The sequence below is a fragment of the Carcharodon carcharias genome, chromosome 14 (genome assembly GCF_017639515.1).
Source record: "Carcharodon carcharias isolate sCarCar2 chromosome 14, sCarCar2.pri, whole genome shotgun sequence".
NCBI classification, from domain to species: domain Eukaryota; kingdom Metazoa; phylum Chordata; class Chondrichthyes; order Lamniformes; family Lamnidae; genus Carcharodon; species Carcharodon carcharias.
In genome coordinates, this window is record NC_054480.1 from 80,192,307 (window position 1) to 80,216,205 (window position 23,899).

The following is a 23,899-nucleotide window of genomic DNA, read 5'->3' on the forward strand; positions in this document are numbered from 1 at the left end:
TGTCTTTTACACTTCTACAGGGTGATGTTGGTAATGTCACTGGACTAGTAACCCAGCGGCTCAGGCTATGCTCTGAGGCCACAGGTTCAAATCCCACCATGGCAGTAGCGGAATTTAAATCAATTAATAAATCTTTTATTGAAAACTAGTCTCAGTAATGGTGACCATGAAACTACCATTGATTGCTGTAAAAACCCATCTGGTTCATTAACGCTCCTTTAGGGAAGGAAATCTGCTATCATTGCCTGGTCTTAACTGCCCTCTGAAATGGCCCAACAAGTCATTCAGTTCAAAGGTTCAAATGAGGGATAGGCTACAAACATGGCCTTACCAGCGACAACCACATCCTGTAAAAAAAATAAAGAAAAAAATGGTCACTTTACAATCTTCTGGCACTTCCCTCATATCTAGCAAAGATTGGACAATTAAGCCAAGTCCTTCTCTACTCCCACTTCCATTAGTAACCTGGGATGCAAACTACCCAGACCAGGTGACTTATCCATTCTGAGTACAGACAGCCTTTCCAGCACCTCCTCGCTCTCCATTTTCAACCCATCCATTACCTCCACCATCCCCATTTCTAGTGATAATTTGTCAGCATCCTCTTCCTTAGTAAACATCAATACAAAAAGTCCTCAACAAGTATTCTAACCTTGCCTTGCGCCTCTAAGCATATAACCACCCTCTTTGTTCCCAAGGACCAACCCCAACTCTTACTATGCACTTACTATTTATATACCAGTAGAAGAGCTTTGAGTTCCCTTTTATGTTAATTCTATTCTCATACTCTATCTTTGCCAGTATTATTTTCCTCTTCGCTTCTCCCCAACTATTATACTTCAACTGGCTCTCACTTGAGGAATTCACCTGACATGCATCATACACCCTCTTTTTGTTTCATCATATTTGCTATCTCCCTCATCAAAGGTGCCCTGGTTTTGCAACATGCTCCCCCCCACCAACATTTCGCACTTGTTGAAATGTACATTGCTTGTACCTGAAGCATCTCTTCCTTTAAAAAAAAATCACCCACTGTTCTGTTACAATTTTTCCTATCAGTCTTTGGTTCTATTTTACTCTGGCTAGACTCCCTTCTCATCCCAATGAAGTTAGCTCTCCTCCAATTTAGATATTCTACTTTAGATTGTTCCTTGCTCTTTGGCATTACTAATCTAAACCTTACCACTCTTACCCAAGTGTTCCCTCACAGACACTTAGTCCACTTGGCCCATCTCATTCCCCAGCACCAAATCCAGCAATACCTTTTTCCTAGTTGGAAGGGGAGGGTGGGTGGTATGGGACAGGGAGGTGGAGGGGAAGGGATGGTGGTATGGGGCAGGGAAGGGGAGGGGTGGTGGAGGAGTGTAGAATGGGATAGGGAGGTTTTATGGGAGGGGGAGGTGGTATGGGAGGTGGCATGGGAGGGGGAGGGGTGCAGTATAGGGCAGGGAGGGGAGGTGGTATGGGATGGGGATTGGGAGAGGAGGTGGTATGGAAGGGGGAATGGGAGGTCATGTGGGAGAGGGAGGGGAGGTGGTATGGGAGGGGGAGGGTGTGTGTGAGGGGGGCATATGTGAGGGGGAGGGGTATGGGAGCAGGGGGGGAGGTGGTATGGGAGGGGAAAGGGAGGTGGTGTGGGATGGGGAGGTTATGGGACAGGGAGGGGGAGGGGTGTGGTATTGGACAGGGAGGGGTGTGGTATGGGAGGAGGAAGTGGTGGTGTGGGAGGGGGAGGGTGTATGTGAGGGGAGGTGAGATGATATGGGAGGGGAATGGGAGGTGGTGTGGGAGGGGAGGTGATGTGGGATGGGTAGGGGGAGTTTATGGGACAGGGAGGGGGAGGGGTGTGGTATGGGAGGAGGAGGGGTTGGTTTTGGGGGAGAGGTTGTATGGGAGGGGGAAGGGGAGGGGGGTTTGAATGGGGGATGGGTATGGCACAAAACAAAGGGGTGCGATGGGATATGGGATGAAGATTTAAAAAGTACTATTACACTAAAGGTACTAATTTCACTGTAAATGTTTTGTGGGTTCCTGCTAGTATTTTTAGAATCAATAAGCAAAAATGTTCATAGAAAATTTTAAAAAGGTACAAATGTTTGGAATGCCTCTCTAATGTTTCCCTGGGTTTGCTCACAGTAGTATCCAGGAGATTAATCTTTCTTTCCTGGACACTGGAGGACAGTTGGTGACTTTTATTAAATAATTAAATAACAAAATAGGCTTGAGGGCAAAGCTCTTGCTACTAATGTTCTTCTGCACATATAAAAAAATTCCTTACCTCTCCCTGCGGTCTGGAACTTACATCTTCCAGTTACTGACACATCAACTAGAGGCCATCCTGTGGAATCAGATCTGAAAGGGGTTTCAAGTGTTCAAGTATTTAAACAGCCAATAGATGTGTGTGAGCCTGCTGCTCCTGTCACTCCTCCTCTATCTCTGTTACTGGCCGGGGCTGAACCAAACCTGATTTGATTAACAGTCCAAAATGTTGATCCTTGTTGCTATTTAAAGCCAAGGAACCCAGCCCAGATTGCTCCAGTTTCTATTGGTCTAGTTACTGCTTCTATAAATGTAAGAGATAATTGTACCTCTCGGTGATAGTCAGCAAGGCAATGGATTTTCCCACACAACCCTCTCCTGCCATAAGGGAGCTGACCTGGTGGTACTCACTCTCAATGCTCTAAGCATGTGTTCATATTGATCTTTCTTTCAAAATAAATCGTTCTCCACTTGTTTAATTGGCAGTAGGAGTTCCCAGATTCCCAGGACAGACAAGACCCAGCAGACCTGGCCTCATTGCTCTCAATTGCTTGCTGGGTTCTCACCTCCCCACTGGGCTCCATCACGAGGGAACATTTCCTTTTCATGTCATTCGCAGACTTTTCCAAAGCACTACTCCCACTCAACTGCTAATTAGGAAGCTGCTTTTCATGTTTATGTTTCTTGCTGCATCCAGTTCTTCGGCCTGAAGGCTGCTCTTACTGCTTAAATCATTCTCTGTTTCCATTTTATTTAATTGTCAAAGATTGTGCTGTGGCTTTAACCTAGTAACCAGGCTTGAAATGGTCCCTGTGAGTGCAGTTCTAACCCCAAAAAACTTCCACTCCAACCTTTCTTTAAAAGCTCATTTCCCGGGCTCCTGTCATTCTGACGCATCCTGGGGGAATAGTACAATATAGCTCTCATCAGAACACAGTTTCACCCAGGGTCCTTTTAATCAGATCACACTACAGCCCAGGGTCCCTCCAATCAGATCCTAGAACAGCCCAGGGGCTCTCCAGTCAGGTCCCAGAGCAGCCCAGGGTCCTACCAATCAGATCCCAGTACAGCCCAGGGTCCTGCCAAGCAGATCCCAGTACAGCCCAGGATCCATCCAATCAGATCCCAGTACAGCCCAAGGTCCCTCTAATAAGATCCCACTACAACCCAGGGTCCCTCCAATCAGATCACAGTACAGCTGAGGGTCCCTCCAATCAGATCCCACTGCAGTCCAGAGACCCTGCAATCAGATCCTACAACAGCCCAAGGTTCCACCAATCAGATCCCACTACAGCCCAGGGTCCCTCCAATCAGATCCTACAACAGCCCAGGGTCCCATGAATTAGATCCCATTACAGCCCAAAGTCCCTGCAATCAGATCCTACAGCAGCACAGGGTCCCACCAATCAGACCTCACAGCAGCCCAGGATTCCTCCAATCAGGTCCCAGTACAATGTGGGATTCCTCCAATCAGATCCCAGTGCAGCCCAGAGTCTCTCCAATCAGATCCCAGTACAGCCCCCCATGGCAGGACATGGCTACACCGGCGGGCAACAGCCTCAGCAACAGCATGAATGGGAGATAAATCATTCCCTGCAATTTAGTGGATTCTATTGCCTCCATTGGGGCTTGTGATGCAGTGGGTAGCATCCCTACCTCAGCGTTCCAGGTTTGAGTCCCACCGCAGGACTTAATGGCCAGTGAAGATGCATTCATAACATGGCCAAACAGGTTGATTATCAATCTGCAAATCCTCCCAACACACGCAATGGCAGGTGGTAAGAAGGGGAGAGATTCCTGTTCATCCATTTGATGGAAAGAATGTTGGAACCTCGACCATCACCATCCATAGCTCCAGACTATCCAATCAGATCCCAGAACAGCCCAGGGGCCCTCCAATCAGGTCCCAGAGCAGCCAAGGGTCCTGCCAAGCAGATCCCAGTACAGCCCAGGATCCCTCCAATCAGATCCCAGTACAGCATGGAAAAGTGCATGGAAAAGTGAATGTTTCCTCAGCAGCTTGCTCTCCTTGAGTGAACTATAACACATCATGACCACCACTGCCTCCATTCCACTGTGTACAAAGCCTCAAAACCTTTGTACTGTCTAGGAACCGAGGCCTGACTGACACCAGCTCTGGGAGGATCTTTCCTTTTGAGGGGAAGACTAAAACTAGGGGACACAGTTTAAAAATAAAAGGTCTCCCCTTTAAGATGGCGATGAGCAGAATTGATTTTCCTCTGGGATAGTCGTTAGTCTGTGGAACTCTCTTCCCCAGGAAGCAGTGGAGGCAGGTCATTTACTTTGTTTAAGGCTGAGTTAGACAGATTTTTGATAGACAAGGGAGTCAAGTGTTTTGGGATCAGATGGGAAAGTAGAGTTGAGACCACAATCAGAGCAGCTATGATCTTATCAACAGGGAGAACAGGCTCGAAGGGCTGACTGGCCTACTCCTGCTCCTAAGTCCTATGTTCAAGTACCAGCTCCAGCCTACTGCCAGCCTCCAGAGTCCTGCCTTCAGCTCCCAGAGTTCGGTCCTGGACCCCTTTGTTAGCATCTAGTGTCAGGCCCAGGGTCTACCAACAGAGACTAGAGTCTGTGCCCAGTGCCCCCTGAAAGCTCCTCAAGTAGTGTCCAGGGTTTTATCAATTTTATTTTCCACTGGAGACTCTTCTCTTTTTAGGTCTTTAGGCCAAACACCAATAATTTGCTACCAAAAGGCCTAGGATTTTTTGTTAGGGGTTGGAAAGTAGTTGAAGGGATATGGATGTAAAGATTAGAGGTTAACCCAGCTCAAACAGTATAACAAACTGAGATCATAAACAAAGGGGATTATAACCACACTCTATGTCAGGATTATTATCTTCAGTCCCTACCACAAACACTTTTCTCCTGATTCTTTCTTGTGATGTGGGCATCATTGGCAAGACCAGCATCTGTTTCCCATCCCTAAACTGAGTAGCTTGCTGGGCCATTTCAGAGGGTAGTTAAGAGTCAACCACATTGTTGTGGATCTGGAGTCACATGTAGGCCAGACTGGGCAAGGACGGCAGATTTCCTTCCCTAAAAGTTATTAGTGAACCAGATGGGTTTTTATGACAATCAATCATAGTTGTCATGGTCACGATTATTGAGACTAGCTTTAGATTCCAGATTTATTAATTGAATTTAATTTCTACCAGTTACCATAGTGGAGTTTGAACCCATGTCTCTGGAGCTTTAGCCTAGGCCTCAGGGTTACTAGTCCAGTGACATTACCACTAGATCACCATCATCATCACCCCAGCACCCCATACCCTCCCACCTCGAGCTATCAACTTCTTCCCTCTTCCTGGCAAACATTTGAGATTGAAGCAGACTGTTTGTAACCTTAGTGTCATAGTTGACCCTGCAATGAGCTTTCGACCATATATCTACGCCATCACTAAGACCGCCTAATTCCACCTCTGTAATATCACCTGACTCCAGCCGCCTCAATTCATCTGCAGCTGAAACCCTCATTCAAGCTGGAATTACCTCTAAAATCTAAACTAACTAACTAATCTTTCTGTAAACTTAAGGTCATCCAAAACTTTGCTACCTGTGTCTTAAATGACACTGAGTCCCATTCACTCATCACCCCTGTGTTTGCTAACCTACACTGGCTCCCATTTTGGCAACTTTGTTGATTTTAAAACTCTCATCCTTGTTGTCAAATCCCTCCATGGCCTCACCCCCTCCCTATCTCTGTAATCTCCTCTAGCTCCATATCCCTCTAAGAACTCCGTGCTTCTCTCATTCTGGCCTCTCGAACATCCACAATTATAATTGCTCCAATATTGGTGACTATTGCCTAAGGCCCAAGCTCAGGAATTCCCTCCCTGCATCTCTCTGCCTCGCTACCTCGTTTCCTCCAGTAAGACACTCCTTAAAACCTATCTCTTTGATCCAAACTTTGGCACCAGCCCTAATACCTCAATGTGAACCGGTGTCAAACTTGGCTTTATACCACTCCTGTGAAACACCTTGAACGTTTAACAATGTTAAAGGCGCTATATAAATATGAAGGGCTGAAATTTGGTAAATTTGGTTTTCTCCTGTTTTCCGCATGGGGCGGAGGTGTGACTTGTGATCTGCTAGTGCTGGGTCCCATTGAGGCAGACAGCAAGCAAACTTTTTGCTGCCTCCTCATTTTTCTGATTATAGCATTCAACCAAGTGTGACCCTGCTAGCTAGCTGAATGTTCAGTAGGAGGCCTAGCAGTGTGCATAGGGACCAGTGCTGGGACCTCAACTGTTCACAATTTATATAAATGGCTTGGATGTAGGGATGAATGGGATGGTTGCCAAATTTGCGGATGACACAAAGATAGGTAGGAAGGTAAAAACAAAATACTGCGGATGCTGGAAATCTGAAACAAAAAAAATATCTGGAAAAACTCAGCAGGTCTAACAGCATCTGCAGAGAGGAATACAGTTGTCGTTTCGAGTCTGTAAGACTCTTCATCAGAACTAAGGAAATAGAGAAATGAGGTGAAATATAAGCTGGTTGAGGGGGGTGAGAAGGTAGAGCTGGATAGGGTATCAGTGATAGGTGGAGGCAAAGAAGAGATTTTCAAAGTTGTCATAGACAAAAGGACAAAGGAGTGTTGATGGTGGTGATATTATTGAAGGAATGTACTAATGGGGACATTAAAGGGAGCAAGCAGGACAAACTAATGGCAGATGGCCCTAGTCGGGGTGGGGTGGGGGGAAGGGATCGAAATGGGCTAAAAGGTGGAGATAAAACAATAGATCGAAATAAATTTAAAAATAGGTGGGAAATGAAAAATATATATATTTTTTAATATTATAAATTATTAGAGAAAGGGGGATCGGAAAGGGGATGGGGATGGAGGAGACAGTTCATGATCTGAAGTTGTTGAACTCAATATTAAGTCCAGAAGGCTGTAAAGTGCCTAGTCGGAAGATGAGGTGCTATTCCTCCAGTTTGCGTTGAGCTTCACTGGAACATTGCAGCAGGCCAAGGACGGACATGTGGGTATAAGAGCAGGGTGGAGTGTTGAAATTGCAAGCAACAGGGAGGTCTGGGTCATGCTTGCAGACAGACCGAAGGTGTTCCTCAAAGCAGTCACCCAGTCTGCATTTGATCTCTCCAATGTAGAGGAGACCGCATTGGGAGCAGTGAATGCAGTAGATTAATTTGAGGGAAGTGCAAGTGAAGCGCTGCTTTACTTGAAAGGAGTGTTTAGGCTCTTGGACGGTGAGGAAGGGGGAAGTGTTGCACCTTCTGTTGTTGCATGGGAATGTACCGTGGGAGGGGGTTGAGGTGTAGGGGGTGATGGAGGAGTGGACCAGGGTGTCCCAGAGAGAACGATCCCTGCGGAAAACTGCCAGGGGGATGAAGGGAAGATGTATTTGGTGGTGGCATCATGCTGGTGTTGGCGGAAATGGTGGACGATGATCCTTTGAACGTGGAGGCAGGTGGGGTGATAAGTGAGGACAAGGGGGACCCTATCATGGTTGTGGGAGGGAGAGGAAGGTGTGAGGGTGGATGCGCGGGAGATGGGCCAGACACGGTTGAGGGCCCTGTCAACGACCGTAGATGGAAAACCTCAGTTAAAGAAGAAGGAAGACATGTCAGAGGAATTGTTTTGGAAAGTGGCTTCATCAGAACGGATGCGACGGAGACGAAGGAACTGAGAGAATGGGATGGAGTCCTTACAGGAAGTGGGGAGTAAGGAGCTGTAGTCGAGGTAGCTGTGGGAGTTGGTAGGCTTGTAATCAATTAAGTCTATTGCCAGAAATTGAGACAGAGAGGTCAAGGAAGGGAAGGGAAGTGTCAGTGATGGACCACGTGAAAATGATGGAGGGGTGAAAATTGAAAGCAAAATTAATAAATTTTTCCAGATCCAGAGAAGAGCATGAAGCAGCACTGCTTATCACAAAGTGATAATCAACACCCGTCAACACCTCTTTGTCCTTTTGTCTATGACATCTTTGGCAATCTCTTCTTTGCCTCCACCTATCGCTGGCCCCCTATCCAGCTCTACCTGTCCCACTCCCCTCTACCAGCTTATATTTCACCTCATTTCTCTATTTCCTTAGTTCTGATGAAGAGTCATATGGACTCAAAATGTCAACTGTATTCCTCTCTGCAGATGCTGTCAGAGCTGCTGAGTTTTTTCAGGTAGGAAAGTAAGTTGTGAAGAGGACATAAGGAGGCTACAGGTATAGATAGGTTGAGTGAGTGGGAAAAGATCTGGAAAATGGAGTATAATGTGGAAAAATGTGAAATTGTCCATTTTGGCAGGAAGAATGAAATAGAAGCTTATTATCTAAATGGTGAGAGATTGCAGAGCTCTGAGATGCAGAGGGATCTGGGTGTCCTAGTGCATGAATCACAAAAGGCGAGTAATCAGGTACAGCAAATAATTAGGAAAGCTAATAGAATGTTATCATTTATTGCGAGAGGAATTGAATACGCAATTAGGGAGGTTATGCTTCAGTTGCACAGAGCACTAGTGAGATCACAGCTGGAGTACTGTGTACAGTATTGATCATCTTATTTAAGGAAGGATGTGAATGTGTTGGAAGCAGCTCAGAGAAGGTTTATCAGACTAATATCTGAAATGGGAGGGTTGTCTTATGAGGAGAGGCTGGACAAGCTAGCCTTGTATCTGCTGGAGCTTAGAAGAGTCAGAGGTGACTTGACTGAAACATATAAGACCCTGAGGGGTCTTGACAGGGTGGATGTGGAAAACATGTTTCCTCTTGTGGGAGAATCTAGAACTAGGAGCCACTGTTTAAAAATAAGGGGTTGCCCATTTAAAGATGAGGCAATGTTTTTCCACTTAGAGGGTCGTGAGTCTTTGGAACTCTCTTCCTGAAAAGGTGGTGGAAGCAGAGTCTTTGAATATTTTTAAGGCAGAAGTGGATAGATTCTTGGTAAGCAAGGGGATGATAGATTATCAGGGATGGGTGGGATCCAGATTTCAGGCTACTATCAGATCAGCCATGATCTTATTAAGTGGTGGAGCAGGCTCAAGGGGCTGAATGGCCTACTCCTGCTCCTTGTTCGTATGTTTGTATGGCTAACAGCTGTTCCAGCTGATCTGCACCTATAAAAGGGAGATTCCATAGAAAGGACTCTGCTGCTGCTGACTGCCTGGGGGGCAAGTGGCTACAAGTAAAAATGAAATGGAGCACTATGGGAGAGAGAGGGCAGCATGGTCCATGGATGCAGCGTTGGAGGTCTTGGTGATGGAGGCTGACAGGAGGTGAAAGGCCATGTTTCCACAGGGAGCCAGGAGGCCCTCAAGAGCATCCTGAGAAGGGAATAGGAGCGGGAGGCCTGAGGTATCAACTGCTACTGCCTGGCCCTGGGACCTTGCAGCAATGCCAAAAGAAGTTTAATGATCTCACTCAGTGAATGCAGCTTCACGTGACATCTCATACCCACGACAGCACCAACCTCTCATGCTGCTCCGTGCACCACACCACAGCACTCACCCATCAGCAACCCTTGGCACTCAGGACTCACAGCTAACATTTAGATACTCCATCTCACCTGTGAAGGAATAAAGGTCAATTAATATGGAATTAATACAGGAATATTATGTTAAAAGTCACTTTGGGTAAACTCACAGTAAAACAAATGTTATCAGGGCTCAAAACAAGATTGCAAAAGCAGCAAGGTTAACTCCCTTCACAACCATGTGAATTTGCTGGTAAGAATTACACACATCTAAAAAAGAATGGGCGGAATTTTCTGAGCCTGCTGGTGTTGGGCTTGTTCAGCAGCGTGAGCGGAGAATATGGTGGGGAGGCCAAAAATTGCTTTCACAACGTTGTGAAACTAGTTTGTAATCGGCCGCTCTGCCCATCAATGACAGGCTGCATCTCCCGCTGTTGGACGTCGGGAATCTCATTGTAATATCATTGCATATCATTATAAGCCCCACTCGCCGGAATCGTCCCCTCCCACTGGATGATCTGAGTATGTTGGCGTGTTCACACCCAAGCGTGTTTTACAGCAGCGTTTAAAAGGTATGCACCTGGTGAGCTGCACTTCGAGGGGAACTCGGAGGTGAGTGCACAGTAACGTTGGGCAGCACTCGTGAGGGTTGCCTGTTGGACTTCAAGGTTGAGGTGCCGCCCATTCAGACGAGGGCACAGGAAAGTTGCTTTTTCCCGGTGACTGACAGCGTGGTGCCAGGGCAATGGCTAATCCCACGGTTGGAGCGAGTTGGGGGAAAAGGGCACAAGCATGTGTGGGGTTAGGGGGAGGGACATGGCCACGCATTAGGGAAACCTTGTATAAATTGACCATTCCTTCGCAGCTGAGACAGTTCAGGTACAGCCACATTAATATGCTTGGAATGGGGCCTCTAGCAGAGGCCACCAAGTGCTCCAGAGCTTTTCACCCCTCGGACACAGACTGCAAACTAATGAGCATTTAGTGGACGGCAGGACAATTGGATGACTGGGCACGTTGTACAATCTCCCTGCCAAAGTTAGCCATGGAGCAGCCCCTTGCAATGTCATCATCCCAGTTTGGAGCAGTCTCCCCTATGGTTCAAGCTAACAGTGCAGCCTTGCAGTGTGGGTTAGGAGAATGCCTGTGCCTGAGCTGAGAGCACAGCATGCAGTCCAATGGGCAAAACTGCTGCCAGTCGGTCAGGTGGAGTGGGGCGGTTTTGGATGGGGTCTCGGGCAGCCATGCAGTGCACTAAACTCTGGCCATCCAAGTGGTGGCCAGCACTGTCCGGGATGTGTTAAGACGTCAGACTCAACCAGGACAGGTTCTTAGTACACCCATGCTAACCCATGTGTCTCTCTCTTTCATCCTGCAGGAGGATTACATCAGGAGCATGGAGCCTGGTGACCCAGCTGTATGCCTCGTGGCGTACAGAGAGTGGAGATGATAGAGAAAAGAGCGACAGAGGTGCCTGGCTGGGTAGAGGGAGGAGCAGCACCCTCAGGAAGAAGGGGCGGCTGGGGCTTCCGCACACGCCGCTGAATAGCCATAGCGAGCTTTCGCTGGTCGGTGCCTAGCAACACCCAGGGTCTATAGACACCGCCTTTCATTCCTGCAGATGACCGAGAACCAGTGTCATTGAAGACTGCGCATGTCCAGGGAACTGGTCGGTCACATCTGCCACTTGCTGCAGGATTTGGCGCCACAGGGACATGGAGGGCATCCACTGCCAGTGGCCATAACAGTGACTGTGGTACTCAATTTTTACACCAGTGGCTCCTTTCAGGGCTCCACAGGTGAGCTCTGTAGGATTTCACAAACCTCCAACCACAAATGCATCCATGAGGTCATGGATGCCATCTTCACGAATGCACACAAATTCGTGCATTTCACCTGGGACCAGGAAAGCCAGGATGCAAGAGCACTGGGATTTGCCCAGTTCTCAGGTTTCCTACAGGGTCAGGGAGCCATCGACTGCACTCGGTCAGATCTCCATTGCAACACATGGTCAACTATGTCAACCGCAAGGGCTTCCACCTGCTGAATGTGCAGCTGGAGTGCAACCACCACAAACGCATCCTGCAGGTGTGTGCACAGTTTCCAGGGAGTGTCCATGACTCCTACATTCTCAGTAGGTCTCAGATTCCTGACGTCTTCCAGGGTCCACAGAGGCTGCAGGGTTGGCTCCTTGGGGACAAGGGCTCCCCACAGAGGCCGTGGCAGCCTCAGACTGCAGCAGAGCGACGCTATAATGAGGCTCATGCAGCAGCTCGTAACTTGGTGGAGCAGACCATCGGGATGCTGAAGATGAGGTTCCGGTGCCTGGAGCGGTCTGGTGGATCCTGCAATACAGTCCGCAGAGGGTGTCACACACCAACGTCATCTGCTGCACCCTTTACAAACTGGTGCTGCAACAGGGATAGGAGCTGCCTGAGGAAGAGGTGGAGGAGCTGGAGGAGCTGGAGGTGAGGAAGTTATCGAAAGTGAGGCTGATGGTGATGAGGCCCTCACATTGGCCAGACGAGGCAGGCGCGGTCATGAGGACATCATGGCGGCCTCCAGACGTCCAAAAGGCACTCGAGCTTCGTGTCACTAAAACGGGGGGCTGCAGTCCTTTTGCCTTTTGGGGCCTTGACTCCTGTGCAGCAGCCCTGGGCTGGAAGCACTGAGAGGTGTGCACACTGCTGCCCTGTAAATATGGCACTGGGCGTCAATTTGAATTTTGGATTCTCTTATAGAAATAAGAACTAGTTATCTTTTCTTTTTGGGATTTATTTAGCTTTGTGAATTATACTCTTTGTATAACCACCAGATTGCATGTTTTATTATTATAATTCATTTGTGTGTATACTTAAAATTAAATGCCTCACCTAGTCTTCTGTATTAAGCATTCAGTGAACTCAACTCCTTTTCCCTTGTTGGTGGGGGAATATTTACCGAGGAGTTTTACTCAGACCCTCATGATATCTGAGAAAATTACAATCTAGCTAAAATAGTCATGAAATTTAGATTATCGGGAAGAGGTTAAAACTCTTGACTGGTTTTCTTCCTGTGGGGGGACAAGTTGGGTTCAGTGGGCTCGATTATGCTTCCTTGAGTCTAGCTCCCTCTGGCGGAAGTTGAAGGAAATTAGTTGAGAGGTATGCCTGATCTCAATAGTTCCACGTACGGAGCTCAGATTGCAAAACACCACACTCCCCACACACTTTCCAATGAAGCCAGCCTCACACGCAACTCTCACTGCCTTCACATAACTCCAGCTATTCAACTTTGGCAGGTACATCACCCAAACACAATGCAATTCAATCACTGACATTCTTCCCTCTCTTTGAGATGAGGCTGCACACAATGGCAGGAAGCACAGTAGAGCTGGTGTTGGACAGACAACCCTGAGTCGTCTGCAGGTGATGGCTCTCCACATTGTATTGCCAGCTGCCAGACAGCCTATAGGTATTGCGAGAACATTGAGGATAATGGTATGTTCCTGTTACATGTCCCTTCTCAAATCCTACTTCAACCTAATCCTGCTATCTGGCAGGAGCAGCAAGCTGCAGATGTTGTGACCATGGACATACTGCTTTACATACTGTGCCCCCACACCACACCCTGCTTCCTTCGCACCAACCTTCCCCTTCTGAGTTCCTGCCTACAGCCAGCCAGGAACTGCCAACTGACCAGTCACAGTAGCCTCAGGAGGAGGTACAGCAATAACGCATCACTTATTCTGACCCTCACAAGCACCAGCTTAGATACTGGCACTGTGCCAACTTTAGAGGCTGGTATAGAGTTGGAATCTGCACATGGTGTGTCATGGAATATGAGTGTACTGCAGCCAAGCCAGGGATAAAGGATGGTTCATGTTCCAGCTCACTGCAGTGTGAAGTCACAAACAAGTACCTGCTGAGGGAACTCAGATTTCGAGGGGGCAGCACACAAGAGAATATTGATGAGGATTCACACTGAGATGCTTGGTGCATAGGCAGGCCTCTGTCCAGCAGGTACAAGAGCAGGTCAGAGGCTGGGAATCCTGCGGTGAGTAACTCACCTCCTGACTCCCCAAAGCCTGTCCACCATCTACAAGGCACAAGTCCGGAGTGTGATGGAATACTCCCCACTTGCCTGTAGCCAATACTAATAATAGTGAAAACATGACAAAGATGAGAGATGGGTTGCAGTATAAGGGTACCTGGCATAGCAAGGGTTAATGTGGGACCGACCACCCACAGTGTTATGTAAGGATACACATGACCTGAGACTGGAGTTAGATGTGGACCAGACAGAGACCTGTGTAGAGACAAGCATGGAGTTAACTCATAGCTTGGGCTATACACTGTACATATATAGATAGTTATGTGTTATCAATATGTTATGTGGATGAGGTGCCAATCAAACATCCTGGACAGTGTCAAGCTTCTTGAGTGTTGTGGAAGCTGCACTCATCCAGGCAAGTGGAGAGTATTCCATCACACTCCTGACTTGTGCCTTGTAGATGGTGGACATCTTAGCCTCTGACCTGCTCTTGTCATCACAGTATTTATTTGGCTGGTCCAGTTCAGTTTCTGGTTAATTGTAACCCCAGGATGTTGTTAGTGAGGGATTCAATGATGGTTAGACCATTGAACATCAAGGGGTGATGGTTGGATTCTCTCTTGTTGGAGATGAGCATTGCCTCGCCCTTGTGTGGCGCAAATGTTACTTGCCACTTATCAGAACAATTCTGAATGTTGACCAGGCCTTGCTGTATTTGGGCACAGGCTGCTGCAGAATTGGAGGAATCGCAAATAGTGCTGAGCATTGTGCAATCATCCCACTTTTGACCTTATGATGGAAGGAAGGTCATTGGTGAAGCAGCTGAAGATGGTTGGGTTGAGGATACTACTCTGAGGAATTCCTGCAGTGATGTCCTGGAGCTGAGATGACTGACCGCCATCAACTACAACCATCTTCCTTTGTGCTCGGTGTGATTCCAACCAGTGGAGAGTTTTCCCCCTGATTCCCATTGACTTCAGTTTTGCTAGGGCTCCTTGGTGTCACACTGGGTCAAATGCGGCCTTGATGTCAAGGGCAGTCACTCTCACCTCACCTCGGGAGTTCAGTTCTTTTGCCCATGTTTGAGCCAAGGCTGTAATGAAGTCAGGAGCTGAGTGGCCCTGGTGGAACCCAAACTGAGCATCAATGAGCAGGTTATCGCTGAGTAAGTGCTGCTTGATAGCACTGTTGACGACACCTTCCATCACTTTGCTGATGGTTGAGAGTAGACTGATGAGGCGGTAAATGGCCTGAGTGGATTTGTCCTACTTTTTGTGGACAGGATATACCTGGGCAATTTTCCACATTGCCGGCTAGATGTCAGGATTGTAGCTGTATTGGAACTGCTTGGCTAGGGGTGCAGCAAGTTCTGGAGCAGAAGTCTTCAGTACTATTGCTGGAATATTGTCAGGCCCCATAGCCTTTGCAGTACCAATGCACTCAGCCGTTTTTTGGTATCATATGGAGTGAATTGAATTGGCTGAGGACTGGCATCTGTAATGACGGAGACTTCTGGAGGAAGCAGAGATGGATCATCCAGTCAGCACTTCTGAATGAAGATTGTTGCAAATGCTTAAACCTTATCTATTGTACCGATGTGCTGGGCTCCTCCATCATTGAGGATGGGGATATTTGTGGAACCTCCTCCTCCTGTTAGTCATTCAATTGTCCACCACCATTGTGGCAGGATGGCAGAGATAGGACCTTAGCCATTGGTTGGTGAGATGGAATTTTCCGGTCACACCAACACCAGGAAGCCCCTCCGCATGCATTAGCATGTCATGCATGCTCATTAAAAGGCCACATCACTGGAATTAAGTTCCCCCTCAAAGTAAATTGCCTGTCAGTCATTTTTATGACTGCATATAAGGGGCGTGCACCTGGTGAGCTTCACTCCTTCCATGGCTTTGAGCTGAGTAGACAACTCAAAGCTGCTTTGGCATTCTTGGGGACCACTCACGAGTCTTCAGTCATATTGGATGCCAATAGGACAAGTTGTGCAAAGGCTGGACATGGGAGGCAGGCAAGGGGCAGAAGGGGGCTGGGGTAGAAGGGTGGAGAGAAGGCTGGACATAGGAGGCAAGTGAAGAGGGCTAGGGTGAGTGAAGACAGTACGGGGGTGCAGACTAAGGGTGAAAGGGAGGGAGGCTGTCCAGGGAAGGAAGAAACTGTCTGGAGCAGGGAGGGAGGGAGGCAGCGAGGAATGTGAGGGTGCAGCGATGTGGGGTGGAAGGATAGGCCTTTCTTGTTGAGTCTGGGGGTTCCTGTGGCTGGGTGGATGGGGAGAGGTTTTTCTGGGCAGGGATGGTGGGAAAGAGATGGTCCTAGAGACCAGGGTCGGTGCTGTCAATGGTGAGATCCTGGAGGCTAAACTGAGGGTTCTGGACAGCAGAGGGACAGTCACAGTGAGAGGGGGGAGTGGGATGCTGAAGGTGATAGTTAAGTAGTTGAAGGTTTCATGTTCGGCGAGGGTGGGGGGGTGGTGGGGCGGGGGAGGGGGCGGGTGGGGTTGGGTGGGAGTTGGGTGGTAGTCAAAGAAACAGGTGAAACCCGGTAACTTGGATAACAGGAATGGTCAGAGTCAGGTTGGGCACGGGTAATGCATGTAGGCTCAGAGGGGAGGGAAGTCATGCGGAGCTGGATGGTGATAGATGCCAGGGTAATGGGGGAGGTTCAAGGGTGACAGAGGGGAGAGGAATGGTTATATTGGGAGAGTCAAGGGTGATGGGTGAATTTGGTGGATGTGACATGGAAGGGTAGAAAGTTGTGGAGTCTCAAAATTAATGTGAGCCATTTTTTGATTGTTACTAATGCAATGCACTTGCTGTAAACCTCCGTAACTCCAAGTGGGAAGAGGGTCTTTTTGGGTAGATGGAGTTCAAGGTCAGCACAATTGGCTGACTAAAGGGACACCCTAATAATCATAAGGAAACTGTATGAGAACAATGTTCAGTTGTGATATGGTGAAGCCAATATGGCAGCAGGTTTGTTCCCAAATCATAGATCTCATGAAACCTCGAGATCCCAGCAAGGTGTGGAGCTGCTGTTTATTCTGTGCCATTTGCCATTGGCTGCAGTCAGAGGCAGGGATGAAGGGAGGGAGGGAGGGAGAGTGAAGGCCTCCAAAGGACACGGCTGGTGGAGGGCAGCCAACTTGTGACTCCAAACCTCCATCCTCCTGGGTGAATGGTCATGGCTGACAAGGGATCATGCGGTTTCTTTACTGCTAAGGCAGTGATCTCTCTACAAGGTTAAAGGAGACAAACGGAATTGTGTCAGAGAGTCCTTTCACATGGCTCTCATCACCCTCATCAAAGAGCAATGTTTCCATGCTTAGTCATGTATGAATGGGAGGAACACCCATCTCTGGTCCTCCAGGTCCTTTACCTGGAAAGGCTGGGGTGGGGTGGGGTTGCCATATCTAGACAAAGGCCAGACACAGGGCTTAGCACTGGCTTGGTGGCTCTGAGGTGGAGGTAAACCTATAAATAATATGCTCACTAGATTGATCATTCAATTGTTCACAGATGCACTGAGGCCTAGATGATGCAGGCTCCAGACAACCTGCCTTTCTGTTGGCTCTCATCCAGATGAGGAGAAAGGAGGATCCATTGCATGTTAGCCCAGGGCTAGGAGGAGCAACAGCCTGGCAGCAAGCAGCAGCAGGGCCTCAAGAGGCTCAGGATGCTGACAAACTGGATCCACTTCAACAGTGAGCATTGGCCCAACCACAGATATATCTCAGGTGGTGCAGATGAACCAAAAGCAATGCCAGAGGTGCCTTTGGATGTACCAGAATGTGGTTGCTCACATCTGCCAGCTTCTCCATGGTGACCTGCAGCCATGAGAAATTGGAGGCAATCCTATACCAGTGGCATCAAAGGTCATTGCCGCCCTAATCTTCTACTCCAGTGGCTCTTCCCAAGGCTCCACTGGGGACCTGTGTGGCATCTCCCAGTCAGCGACACACAAGTGCATCTGGGAGGTGAAAGATGCCCTGTTCAGGAGAGCGCACCAATTTGTCCAATACTGCCTGGATCCCGAAAGCCCAGAGGGTTGGGTTTTGCAGCAATCTCTGTAAGATTTCTGCAAGTGCATCAGCTATTGACTGCACATATGTGCCCTTGAGAGTTCCCTGGCAATAGCCAGTCACATCCATCAACAGGAAAGGTTTCCACTCTTTGAACATGCAGCTGATATGCGATCATATAATCCAGCATGGTTGTGCTCGGTTCCCAGGGAGCTCTTATGATGCCTACATTCTGAACCACTCCCAGATATCACAGGTTTTTGAAGAACCTCGGTGATTGCAGGGCTGGCTCCTTGATCACAAGAAGACCTGGCTAATGACACCAGTTCTGCAGAACACTGCTGAGGAGAGATACAATGATGCTCATGGCTTCACCAGAGCCACCACTGAACAGACAATAGGCCTTCTAAAGTGAGGTTCAGACATTTGGACAGCTCAGGCTCAGCTCTCCAATACTCACCATGGAGAGTGTCCTGGGCCATTATTGTCTGCTGCACCCTGCACAATCTCACGCTTCAAATTGGGGAATGTTTTGGCTGAGGGAGACATGGAGGACTGAGATGTCTCTTCCGATGATGAGGAGGGTGAATGTGATGGAGCTGACAAGGGCCGGGATGTCACCAAGCCACATGCAGATGCCATAGCTGGGGTACGACGTGGCAGACAGACCCCATGCCAATCTTATGGTTACCAGATTCGAGGCAGAGTAAGCTGCCGACACATTTCCTTTACTCTGCTGGCTGGAAGGCCCTAGCTCCTATTTGTTCACAGACACTGTACTTTGCTCTAATGCACCTTGATTTATGATAGCTGAATTGAATTAAATTGCACTACTTAATGTCTGCCCTGCTGGTTGTTTGATCCTTTGCAAGTACCAATCTGCTGATATACAAAGCCCTGGCACCCAATGCACACATTGGAACCTGCACAGCACTCCCTTCTCCCGCAACTCGGGAACCTGTAAGTAGAATTGAGATTTTTCCCATGTCCTCACAGTCTGTGTGCATGACAACTTGGAAGCATTATCAAACCTAACCTCAGCAGGGATGCACTCATGTCACCTCACACCTGTTCCCAAAGGGGGCAGGGTGTGGGGGACAACCTAGCAGAGAGCTCTTACAGGCAGAGCCAGATATATGGGATAACAGAGGGGAGCAGCATGAGACCACCATTTAGCTGCTTGAGATCCCACCTCCATACAGATTGATGGGGGAAGATTCTGTTCCTGCACCCCAATTGCCACTCGCCCATTGTAGACCCATATCCCTTGATATCTTTATCATGTCGAGAAGTTTCGAAGTAACTTTGAAGTCCACTCAGTTAGAGTGACTCATCAACCCACATCTGACATTGGGAAACGGCAGTGTGAGATGAAATGAGCTTGATGAACACATTTTCAGATGTCAGACAATGATGAGCTGCAAGTCATGGCTTGCATGATGCGTGGCCAGGCAGCACACTTCCAAATGATGGCCAGTGCTCAATCATGCACATGTGGAATTATTGAGCAATCACTATGTTGATAACACGAGAGAAGTGAATGTGTAGGAGTTCACTATCAGACTCTGATGGGGGTGCAAATTCCATACCCTTAAATGACTATGACCATTGAAGCAATCAGCAACAAGTTGGAAACAAGGAGACTTACAAACAGTGCAAATGAACATATATTTACAAGTGCCAAAACTATATACATTGAGTGTACACTCATGCCACCTGTGTACCTTCAACACTTGTTAATCTTTCTTTGCCTACCGCTAGCTCCAGGAGCAGCCCTGGTATCCGCAGCTGAAGTGGAGGCTGGCTGCTATGCTTTGTTGATTGTGATGTCTTGAAGGTGTCCTCTGATGGCCTCGAGGGGCCTGGCCCGTGTTGTAATATGGTTTCTTTAGCTGTCTCAATGATGAGATCTTGAGACTTGTAAATTTAAACATGAATCCTTTATTGTTAACCTTTAACTATTTACAGATCCCAGGTTATTGTCATACATGATGCTGTTGCCTCCATGCAGGCTACTTCCAGAGTGTTCTTTCTAGATTATTCGCTCAGTCTATTACCATGAAACTCCATACATCAAATCATGGGCAAAGCTATTTTCCAGTCCCACGTTAACCCTTGTTCTGCCAAGTACCTTTACATTACAATGGTATAACATCCCCCTTTCTTCACCAAAGGAAGCTTTCCTTTCTGACAGTGTATAACTATTTGTAATACAATATTTACTTGCTATCCCTGCCCCCCCATCTCAACTCTCTGACTTTATAAATTCAGATGGTTTTGAGGTTGGACAGTTCTTCTGCATCTCGGTCTGTCACGTTTGGAGGAATAGTAATAGTACGGTGTTTCTGGTACTTGGTTATCTCCATTTGATTCGCTTTTTGCACTCCTTTGAGCGTGCTTCTCTTCACCAACAACCCATCTGCTTTTATCGGACACTGGGTGTGTCCTGTTCCTTCTGAAGGTGCACTCTGTTCATTCCCAGAGTGGGCTCAAATTTTCTTTTTCCGTGGCACTGCCATGTTCTGGCTGGACTTATACATTTCACAAATGGAATTTTCATTTCCTCTTGTTTCACAATCTGTTTGCTGTTTTATTTTCAAATTATTTTGCAAGCTTATGAATCTTCTCATTCAGCTCAATGGCTTTCAGCACATCTGAGACATCCAATGCTTTATTTTCTTCCGGTTCCTTGTGCTTCATTGTCGGATTTACTTTTTCCGATCTTATTTCTGTCTTTTATTTCTCTGGCCACAGTAAAAATTTGTCCTTGTCCTTCACTTTGGTTTCACTTTCAGCCAGATCTATCTCCAGTGAAGTCTTAACTTGTTTCAATTCTGTAATTGTACAATTCGTGGCTTCATTATCTGCTCGCAGTTTGGAAAGTTCGACGACCTTTCCTTTCAATGCCTCCTCTTTTCCAGTCAACTGCTGCATCAGCTTTTCAGTCTGTTTCTTGTAGCTTTTGACTTTCTCCTTTATCTTGTATTCATTCATAGGAAGGGGGCGTTGCTGGCTAAGCAAGTATTTTTTGCCCATCCCTAATTGCCCTTGAGAAGGCTTGGTGAGTTGCCTTCTTGTACTGCTGCAGACCATGGAATATTAAAAATTGCGGAGTCTGCTCTTCTAACTGGTTCTTCAGTTTGTGCAGAGTGATGTTAAATTCATTTTCCTCCTCTTCCTAATTTTCCAGAAGAATAAACTTTGACCAAAGGGATTCTTGTAACATGTAAAGTTCTTTTAACAGGTTTTCCTTTTCTTTCCAAAGCTCATTTGCTTCATCTTGAGCTTTCCTGTATTTCAGCAGTCTCCTCGAGTTTCTTCTGCTCCGTTTCCATTCTGCTGTTTAAGACTGTCTTCATTTCTTGTCAATCAATTGTTCTTTCAACTGTTTATTTCCTTGTTGACTTCTTGCCAACTCACTCTGGGCTTCAGTGCATCATTCTGTTGCTCCTGATAGTTCCAATGCAGTTTTTTCTGAAATAATGTTCAACGTCCTTTTTAGCTCCTCATGTTTTTCCATGGCTACATATTGATTCTTTAAGCAATCTTTCAGGGTCACCTCTTTGCATGATTTTTCTGCCAGCTGTTTTGCCGGGTTGTACATCTGGTTGAGTTTTTCTAACTCCCACTTTGATTTGTCAACTGTGGGATTGAGGGTTGTTACCTCTTGTTACCCTTGGCACTTTATTGGGAGGGTGCTAGATCACTCTTGTGTCTGGTGTATCCATTTCCTTATTCAAATTGCATCTGGCTCTTCTTATTGGCTGTTCATGTTCTTGTAGTTACAGCTTTAAATGTTGTTAGCCCTCCAAGACTATGAGGGTAATTGTTTTTTCACTCAGGCTGTCTGCAGCTGTCCGCTTGCTGTGCTCTGAGTTTCTCTCGCTTTTTCAGGTTTTGGCAGGCTCTCCGGCAATCATGGCTGCTTTTGTTTCTGAATTTCTAAACTTTCAAGGTAGGAGTATTGTTTTTCTCCTCAATTTTTTCTTTGTTTTCTGCAGGTTCCCTTCTTTGGAATTTTGGCGGGTTCGTTGTCAGAACAGGGCCCTTTTTTTAACTTAAAGTGAGAGCATCTTCCTCCTCTGCACTGCCTGCCCTTTGTTTTTATTTCAGGTAACTTTCTTTTCTCATCAGCTTCTTCCTCACTCTGCAGTTTTTCTTCGTAAGCTTTTGACTCTGCCAGCTGGTTTTTATTTAACTCCTTGTCTTTTTAACTTCAGATCAGCATGGCCACCACTGCTGCAATCTGCTGAGCCCTGGGAATGCCACTATTCTATCATGTAAGTATAGCTTTTTTTTATAACTTTGCTCACTGTCATGTAAACTGTGTCACTCAGGTTCTTGCAATTTTCTGTAGTGGACATCCTGGTGGATTCCTCAGTTCCAAGTCTGTAGTGAAGCCTCTTCACCATTTTCTTCTTAGGTGCGCGTCTCTCCAGTTCGGCTTCAGTTGCTTTTCGTGTTCTATACCATGGGATGCGGTCCTGGGTTCAGCATTTAAAATGCTGCCACCTTTCATATTCCGCAGGTCACCATGTCAGATTATGGTACTATCTCTGATGTGATACCTTGTAGAAGTGACCATCACTGCCAATCATATTGTAATATGGGTTCTTTAGATGTCTCAGTAGTGAGATCTTGAGACTTGTTTATTTAAACATGAACCTTTTATTGTTATTGTGAAAGGGAAATCATGTTTAACCAATTTATTAGCGTTCTTTGAAGGAGTAACGTGTTCTGTGGATAAATGAGAGCCTGTAGGGTTTTTCTTGGGTTTCCAGAAGGTATTTGATAAGATGCCACATCAAAGGTTATTGCAGAAAATAAAAGCTTATGGTGTAGGGAGTAACATATTAGCCTGGATAGAGGATTGGCTGGCTGGCAGAAAGCAGAGAGTCTGCATAAATGGGTCTTTGTCCGATTGGCAGGATGTGACGAGTGGAGTCCCGCAGGGGTCTGTGTTTTACAATTTGCATCAATGACTTAGATGAGGTGGGCGAAGGCATGGTAACTAAATTGCAGATCACACAAAGATAAGCAGGAATGTATGTTGTGAAGAAGTTTGCAGACAGATATAGATAAGTTGAATAAGTGGGCAAAAATCTGCAGATGGAATATAATGTGGGAAAATGTGAAGTTGTTCACTTTGGCAGGAAGAATAAAAAAGCAGAGTATTACTTAAATAGAGAACAGCTGCATAATTCTGAGATGCAGAGGGATCTAGGTGTTCTAGTACATGAGTCACAAAAATGTTAGTATGCTGGTACAGCAAGTAATTAAGAAGGCTAATGGAATGCTATCCTTCATTATGAGAGGAGTTGAACATAAAAATAAGGACGTTATGCTACAGTTATACAGGGCATTGGTGAGACTGCACCTCGAATACTGCATGCAGTTTTAGTCTCCTTATTTAAGGAGGGATGTAAATATATTGGAAGGGTTCAGAGGAGGTTCTGGAATGAGTGGGTTGTCTTATGAGGAAAGGCTGGACAGACTGGCCTTGTTTTCACTGGAGTTTTGAAGAGTGAGGGGTGATTTGATTGAAGTATACAAGATCCTGAACGGCCTTGACAAGGTGGACGTCGAAAAGATGTTTCCTCTTGTGGGTGAGTCCAGAACCAGGGGGCACTGTTTTAAAATTAGGGATCACTCTTTTAGGACCGAGGTGAGGAGAAATTTTTTTTCTCTGAGGGTTGTGTGACTTTGGAACTCTCTGCCTCAGAAGGCGGTTGAAGCAGGGTCTTTGAATATTTTTAAGGCAGAGGTAGATATATTCTTGTTAGGCAAGGGAATCAAAGGCTATCAGGTGTAGATGGGAATGTGGAACCTGAAACACAAACAGATCAGCTATGATCTTATTGAATGGTGGAGCAGGCTTGAGGGGCCGAATGGCCTACTCCTGCTCCTATTTTGTACTTTCTATGTTAGTCTTTAACTATTTACAGATCCCAGGGTACTGCCACGCATGGTGCTGTTACCTTTATGCAAGCTGCTTCCAGAATGTTCTTTCAGTCTATTACCATGTAGCTCCACATATCATGTGGGGCCATTCTCCAGTCCCATGTTAACCCTTGTTCTGCCAAGCACCTTTACATTACAATGGCATGCAGGCACATACAACAT

At 46.9% G+C, this 23,899-nt stretch overlaps 1 protein-coding gene across 6 annotated transcripts in view; it reads right to left on the bottom strand.

The window, feature by feature from the left end:
* Positions 1–23,899, bottom strand: part of LOC121286863 (phospholipid transfer protein) — a 230,480-nt gene that overhangs the window by 172,268 nt on the left and 34,313 nt on the right. Inside the window, exons 1-2 of one of the 6 annotated variants that reach the window (XM_041204029.1) lie at positions 9,663–9,703; positions 332–347 (exon numbers count right to left, since the gene is read on the bottom strand). The exons of 1 other annotated variant lie outside the window; for it this stretch is intronic. In XM_041204029.1, coding sequence (XP_041059963.1) covers positions 332–347; positions 9,663–9,688 — 42 coding nt within the window. In that variant the 5' untranslated portion in view covers positions 9,689–9,703. 4 more of the 6 variants (XM_041204030.1, XM_041204034.1, XM_041204033.1 and 1 more) reach the window with 4 other exon arrangements.